General features: G+C 47.6%; 1 protein-coding gene across 1 annotated transcript; it reads right to left on the reverse strand.

Annotated features, from left to right (window-relative positions):
- Positions 1 to 5,458: 5,458 nt before the first annotated feature.
- On the reverse strand, positions 5,459 to 6,892 carry LOC136506871 (uncharacterized). The gene is made up of 2 exons (XM_066501770.1): positions 6,753 to 6,892; positions 5,459 to 5,840 (listed from the first exon to the last, which is right to left on the reverse strand). Exons 1-2 carry the CDS (start codon positions 6,890 to 6,892, stop codon positions 5,459 to 5,461), a joined length of 522 nt encoding a protein of 173 aa, XP_066357867.1.
- Positions 6,893 to 8,157: the final 1,265 nt, after the last annotated feature.

Consider the following 8,157-nt stretch of genomic DNA (forward strand, 5'->3'; position numbering starts at 1 on the left):
GTCTACCCATGGTCTTCTCATCTACCTTTCTCCTGTTGTCACATTTGTTGTAGGGACACCAAACTAGAGAATGTCCTCCTGCTCCTGGGCCAAATGCATGTTTCAAGAAATGATCTGTCCCCTTCACCCATTCGTAGTCGTAGTCACTGCCGCTTCTCTAGCCCGTGTACATCCACTGACGGTCCTCCATCCTTTAACATTTACATCACAGAGTATTGTGACCATCAATTGCATCTACGCGGTGTTCCTAATGTCTAATAGGTGAGGATAGGTGCTAATCCCACCCGCGGATGCATAGATGAGGTCAGTTTCCAGGCTCCGCTCCTCTCTGAGACAGAATTTCGGCAGCACCTCCCTGCTGTTCTCCCGATACACGTCCTGTCAGGGAGAGTGTGTATCCGGAGAACAACAGGGAAGAGCTGCCGAAACTCGGTCTCGGACCGGAGCAGACCATGGAAACTAACCCATCTATGCATCCGCGGGCTGTCCAAAAAACGTGGACAATCTGAAATAGATACGGTCATAGATATGCAAAGATCCGCATACCTACGACCGTATCTCTTTCGGACGGGAGACGCTTAACTGGGTTACACAATCTAAGACAATGATATGGGAGGAGGGCTTATTTATACCTAGGGTGGCGGTGGAGTTAGGCTAGCGGGGCAATGGCGAGTCGGGGCAGTGACAAGGCGATGCTGTGCAGGCAGACCCACAACGTAGACGAAGAGGATCGGGGTCACCGAGTCCATCTGACGTGCTCTTCTCTGCAAAAGAAGAAACACAATACTATAAGTTGAAAATTTCGGCAAAACCTTCCCTGTATGGGGAGGTTTCCAAAACCTGCAAGAAAAAACCGACACGATGGCCGACAACCACATATCAAGGGAACAAATACGGCACGATGGCCGATAGCCAGATATATATTAATCCACCACCAACACACCACCACCTCCACCACCACAACTGCACCACCACCACCACAACCACCACACTACCACCACCACCACCACCACCACCACCACACCACCACCACCACAACCTCCACCACCACGACCACACCACCACGACCACACCCCCACCCCACAACCACCACACTACCACCACCACCACCACCACCACCACACCACGACATCCACCACAACGACCATGACCACACCACCACATCCACCACAACGACCACACCACCACATCCACCACAACGACCACACCACCACATCCACCACAACGACCACACCACCACCACCTCAACAAACACACTACCCTCCTTCTCCACCTCCACCTCCACCTCCACCTACACCTCCACCATTGCACGCCGCCACCACCTCGACCTCCACCTAGACATCCTCCTTCACCAGCAATGTACACCATGAAGCGAGGGAAGGGCATACCTAGACGTCGGAGGGACGTCGGAGGCCACGGACAGGGCGAGGGTCGCGGACGGGGCGACGTCAAGGGGCTGGGGCGGGGCACCTCCTCCTCCTCTCTTCTCGGCCTCCTCTCTTCTCCTATTCCGCTTCTCCTCTTCCTCCCTTTCTCCCACCTTCTGCTCGGAACGGGGGTGGGCACGGCGGACAGCGTGGACGGGGTTGGTGGGTGGCACGGGGTCCTCCTTCTCCGGTGGCCGGCGGATGGTGCGGAGGTTCTCCTCCTCCTCGGGGCGGGCCCTCGACAAGTGGAGATGTCTGGGTTTTAGGCATCCGACGTCACAACTTGCTCGAAACCTTCTCAAATTTTTACCACAGCCTACACATGCGATAACATGACACCTCGACAAGTTTCATGATTTTCGGACTTCGTATGAATTTTATATAATTTAAAAACACTTTTCCGATAAGTTCCTCGTCATGTTACGTGAAGAAGATGCCCGACATTTGATGCGAGTTCGTGGATAGGGACTCAACATACACCAAATACCATGAATAACATTTTTCGAATCACTAAATTGCATTATTCCAACCACCTGTAGTTCAAATTTGAAATATTCTAAAAAAATCAACGAAAAGAAATAAATTAGGAAAATATATCAAGAAAAGTCAAATTTGGCCCAAATTTTAAAATTGAGATTTAAATAATGTATTATAGCACCACAAAAAAACTGGGTTCAAAAAACAAAAAAAAACTCTTTGCCGAGGGTCTAGCCTGGCCCTCGGCAATGGGGGTCTTTGCCGAGGGCCTAGCCAATGGCCCTCGGCAAAGAATATTTAAAAAAAATAAAAAAATCTTTGCCGAGTGTCTGACGGCGGGCACTCGGCAAAGACTGACGCCAGTGGCCGCCGTGACCCATCCGGCCATATTTGCCGAGGGCCAATTTGCCGAGGGCTAGGCCCTCGGCAAAGATTTATTTTGCCGAGGGCCGTTTGTTTGCTGAGGGCTCCTGGGGCTGGCCCTCGGCAAAGACCCCCTTTGCCGAGTGCCCGAGATCTAGCCCTCGGCAAACCCAGAAGCCCTCGGCAAAGAGGACGTCTCCAGTAGTTAATTGACGTCGTCTGAGCCGTGCCATGTAAAACAAGTCACGGTGCCTCGTTCATAACAGCCGGTGCACCAGATGCAATATATATCACTGTTTGCTCTTTAGCACCTGACAGCGATGGCGTATTTAGGGTAGTGATACAAAAGATAAAGCGGTTACAACAGATATTGCACTACACGCAGCACAACTTTGGATTGAGAAAATGAAGGCTACTAGCTTAAGACCTCTTTAGATCTTTTAGTCCATCCCTACCCTGTTTGGATGGATGGACTAATGGCCATCAAAGTTGCTGTATAAAGACCAAAACGCCTCTAATTAATGCACACAATCTCCTCTTATTTCTCTCCAACTTTTCTCTCTCCTCTCTATTTCTCGCATCTGGATTTCACCGGCCACGATTGAAGACGTACACGACCGACGACCTCAAACAGCTTACATCCAGCCCGCGGATGAAGCAAGCAGCAAACGCATATACTCCATCGGCAATATATAATAAATAAAATTAAAAACGAAGAAGAAGCAAACAAAAAGATCGAAACAGAGAGTCAGAAATAGGTAGGACACGAGACCAGAGGATTGTATGTAGCAACCAACAATATTAGTCGACATGCCATGGTCACGGGCCTGTCTTGTACTGGCTCTTCGCCCAGGACGTCGTCCCCAGGTTCTTTGTCCGGCATCTGAAGCTTGTCTGCCAAGGTCCTGGCCCCTAGGAGCGAGATGAGGAGCCAGACGTAGGAGAGGAACTCCCCGCCTTCTCCCAAGCTCTTGGCGTGCAGCTAGCCCCTGCACATGCTGGCGGAGTAGCACAGCATGCCCACCCACACTAGGTGCATCAAATGCCAACGGTCATTTTCGTCCTCGATGTCGAGCAGCTCCTTTGCGAGGTTGCAAGCGTCGTCGATGACGCTATATGCCTCTTTTTTTTTTTAGGCTGGCTGCTTTTTCCTTGATCTTGTCTAGGAGGATTTCATCGGAGAGTGGTTGCTTTTGCTTCTTCTCCTTTTCTGTCATTTCTTTGCTGGCCTGGGTGATGATGCGATCCATATGCTTGGTGGCTTTAGTGAACAGATCCCGCCTGTTGCCGGTCATCAGCATGTCGGGTCTAAACATGAGGAGGTAGGCCATGTAGTTGGATATTGCCTCTGGGCACACCTCACGAAGCACCTCGCCATGCGGAGGCCTGCACCTAAAGTGCCTCGGAGGCTTGCTGCGGAAGCAGAGGTCGGTGGCGATGTGCCAGATGAGTACGCTTGCGTCGAATGGCGTCTTACGAAGGCTTCGCCATATCACCACGTTGGGCATCTTCGCCTTCCTTTGCGGATCTTAAGTCGCCGAAGAAATATCAGTGCTGCCGCCCGTCTTCATCAGGCGCTCCTGATCTACTTCGTCGCCGAAGAAACAACAATGTTGGCCACCTTCTTCGGCTGATCTTGATCATCAGTCGAAACGGCGGCAGTCTTGTCCATCTTCGGGCGTTGCTGATCTTGATCATCAGTCGAAACGGCGGCGGTGTTGTCTATCGTCAGGCCTTGCTGATCTTGATCATCCACTACCGAAAACAGTATAATTGCCAAGTGCATTCCATTGGACACTCGGCAAATATCTTATTTACCGAGTGTTTTGAATGAAACACTTGGCAAACAAATAGCACTCAACAAAACCCAACTTTGCCGAGTGCTTAAAAGAAAACACTCGGCAAACTACAACGAAACACTCGGCAAACACAGACACTCGGCAAAGTACAGGCACATGCACTGGGCGTGCGATGGCCGTGTGATGGCCTTGGGTGTGCGGCCCTGCCGTTAGAACTTTGCCGAGTGTCCGTTAGACACATTCGGCAAAGACAAGGTTTGCCGAGTGTTCTGCGCAGGCACTCAGTAAAGTAATAATGTTGCCGAGTGTTTTTTATTGGTACTCGGTAAAATAATAATTTTTTTCTCTCCTGCCCTCCAAACTTTTTCTACTCTCCACATACAACATGTGGTACTACATGTTAAAATTTGATATATTTCTCGATGTGTTTGCTATATTTAATTAATTTATTGCATTTAGAGGAATTTTTTGGTTTAAGTCAAATTTGATATGCAAGTGATTCAAATAATAGAATAAATTGAGTGGAGAAATCATATTCATGTTATTGAGTCCATTTTGGGGCCTTACCCGGGAAATAAAAAGAAATTTCGAACATTTTGTTCATGAAACACGACCACGAACGTGTGGCCGAATGGTTTTTAAATTCTAAAAAAACAAATGAAGTCTGAAAATCACGAGATTTGTCGAGATCTCCAGATATCATACATGGAGACTATGGAAAAAATTGAGAAGGTTTTGCACAATTTGTTACGTACCATGCTTACAAACCGAAGCATCTCCGAAGAAGAATCAAGGAGTTGAGAAGGATCTGGTAAGATTTGGAGTCAAAGTGACGGTCGTATTGGGGTTTGACTTCAAAACTTTTTGTATAGGCAATAGACAACATAGATTGGTCCATGTCAAATTTTGGGAATTATTCGGATCCATTTGATAATTTTAATTTATTAACTGTAATTATAGAATTTTAATTAATATAAATTGAATTTGAGCTATAACTGCATGAAATAATGGAATAATATTCGTAGAAAAATCAAATATGCATTGTTAAGTGAATTTGACAAGATACTTTCAAAGTCCATCATAACAAATTTAGTAGAACACGCTATGAAGGAGGACGGTGCAACTTGAATTTTTTTTTTTTTGCCGAGAGTGTTCTCTACCTGACACTCGGCAAAAAGAATAGTTATCGAGTGTCGTACAGGGGACACTCGGCAACTTTGTTGATCCGGCCCCACTGCGCAGTATCAGATGGTTTGAAAATAAAAAAAAACAATGCCGAGTGCCCCCGATGTGGACACTCAGCATATCTTTAGTTTGCTGAGTGCCCAGATCGAGGGCACTCGGCATACCTTTCATATGACCCCCAGCCGCACCCCCTGACGCACACGACACTCACGCACACACGTGCCCGCCCACAATCACGCACTCACACACGCCACCGCCGCCGCCCTGTGCCCCAGCCGTCGCCCTGAACGCCCACCGGCCCGGACCCTCGCCGGCCTCCCTAGGACCCCACCGCCGCCCTGCCCGCCATTGCCCTGTGCCCCGGCAGCCGCCGCCCTCCCCCCAGCGGCCGGTGCCTCGTACGGAGCCCGCCGCCGCCCAGGGACCCCGCTGCCACCCTCCCCCTAGCTGCCGGCGCCCCGGCGGCCCCCTGTCCCTTGCACCGCCCCCTGCCGCTGCCAGGGAGCCTGTCGCCGCCCCGTGTGGAGCCCGCTTCCGCCCAGGGACCCCGCCGCCGCCCCGGGAGCCCGCCGCCACCGCCCCAGGTAGTCTATATATCATTTTTTAGTTAAGTAATAACTATGCTTATATGATTATTTCTTGTAACTAGTCAATAATTATGAAATATTTGATGTTGAGACATGATGAAACTGAGACTCTTATTTCCAGAAAAAGCTATTTTTTAAATAGAAAAGAGTTGAAATTTATTCATAATTTTCACTAGTTACCAGCTACTTCTAGATACTTAGCAAGCGTAATTATTTTATAATTTGTTGGCATATGATTGATTGCTAGAGAGTCGTAGTAGTTATCCCAAAACCTATGTGGTTACCCAACGGTAATAATCTAGAGGTGAAGGGTTGACATACTGCCACTAGTAACCATTAGCTGTCACGCTACGTGTACCAAATTTAAGCTTGTGTGATTTGAAATACACACACAAGCAGTAATCATTCACTCTCCAGCTTGAATCGAGTTGTACCAAATCATTCACCTCTGTTTTTTATTTGGCAAGTTTGCAAATCTGAGTTGGAAATGTACAGCACTGAGTGTTGTGTTACCGTTGAATCCTTGATATGTGTTTAGTTGCTATTGGTCCTGAATTGAGTAAGGATTCAACTGTAACACAACCAGATTGGATACAATTCATATATATTAATAGCTAGCCAGGCGCGAACCATATCATGTTGAGATCAAAAGGCTGATTTGATGGATCTGTAAAAGCTCAAATGGAAATAACGTTTGCATCATCCATGCTGCCTAGGAGATAAGGCGCAAGAACCATGCTAGCTAGCTCTTGCAATCTCCATATGTCGAAATTGTTAAAACTAGACATACACATACAAGCAACATCACTTCAGCAAACAGTGATGTTGTACTATTAACTTGAGCATATTTCCATGCCAATGATTGCCATTCTTTTAATGATCTCGCTATAAACTTACTGACCCGATGCATTTACCTCTCAATTATCTTCAACTTGCAGGTTTTTGCCGCCGCTCCCTGCCCCGCCCTGCCACCTGGTTCCGCCTTGCCCTCCCGCCACCCCACAACTTGCCATCGTTTTGCAAGGTATAAGATGTGTATGTGGTTGTCGGCCATCGTGCCGTTTGTTTCCGAGTGTATGTGGTTGTCGGCCATCGTGCCATTTTATTTGTTCTAGGTTTTGGAAACCTCCCCGTGCAGGGGAGGTGCAGTCGAAATTTAGATTTGACACTATTATGTTTTATTGTAGGAGAGGCTATTGCAACGTCCTCAACTCGTCACTTTGTAGGACAGTAAGGTGAGGCATAAAAGACCCTTCTTTCTGTATCATGTTCGTATATTACATAACCATGCTAGGCGTCTCTCGTTCGAAAGAGATACAGTTAGAAATATGCAGATCTTTGCATATCTATAACCGTATCTATTTCGAATTGTCCACGTTTTTTGGACAGCCCGAGGATGTGTAGATACGGTTAGTTTCCATGCTCTACTCCGATCCGTGATAGAGTTTCGGCAGCATCTCCCTAATATTCTCCGGATACACAATCTCCCTTCCAGGACATGTATTTGGAGAACAGCGGGAGGTGCTACCGAAATTCTATCTCGGATAGGAGTAGAGTATGGAAACTAACCCCATCTACACATCCTCGGGTGGGATTAGGACCTATCTTCACCTATTAGACAGTATAGGAACGTGTAGATGCAACGTGATTTTTTATATTACTTGCTGGTATGCTAAAGGATGGATGACCGTGAGTGGATGTACACGGGCCGCTCTAGTCCGATTTCGTTGACCGATGAATGGATTGACAAGACCGATGCTTTCTTGAAATGAGCATTTGCAAGGGTTAAAGGAGCTAGTGTCACTTGGTGCCCTGCAGCAAATGTGCAAACATGCGTCGGCAAACCAAGGTGGTCTTGGGTAAACATCTTTGCAAGAATGGATTTACGACATACTATACCAGGTGGAACTACCATGGTGAAGCCGATCGTGGGAGAGACGAGGTTGTGAGACAACGCATCGAGGAATATGATGATGATGCTAGAGTAGGAGACATGTTAAATGACTATCATGAAGCACACTTCAATGAAGGACGTAGGGAGGAGGAGCCAGAGGCTACCGCAAAGGCGTATTACGACATGTCTGCGGCACAGCAACCCCTACACTAGCATACCAAGGTTTCTCAACTGGATGCCATTGCACGCCTAATGGCCGTGAAGTCCCAGTGATTACATTTAGGCAATAACAATGATGACGACATTCCTCCTTCGGAGCACGGGCATGATTATATCGACACGCGTGATAGTGATGATGAGACTTATGATCTATCTAATCTCGATCATGATGATTATTTCTAATAGATGTATGAGCCGTACTAATT

This window comes from Miscanthus floridulus, chromosome 15 (genome assembly GCF_019320115.1).
Source record: "Miscanthus floridulus cultivar M001 chromosome 15, ASM1932011v1, whole genome shotgun sequence".
NCBI classification, from domain to species: domain Eukaryota; kingdom Viridiplantae; phylum Streptophyta; class Magnoliopsida; order Poales; family Poaceae; genus Miscanthus; species Miscanthus floridulus.

What these genes read in the sequence shown, in the direction of transcription:
- LOC136506871 (XM_066501770.1), bottom strand. Translation starts at nt 6,892, where the DNA reads ATGGCCGACAACCACATACACATCTTATACCTTGCAAAACGATGGCAA. An exon ending in AAGTTGAAGATAATTGAGAG is followed by an intron (nt 5,841 to 6,752) that starts GTAAATGCATCG and finishes AATGATATATAG; the next exon opens with ACTACCTGGGGCGGTGGCGG.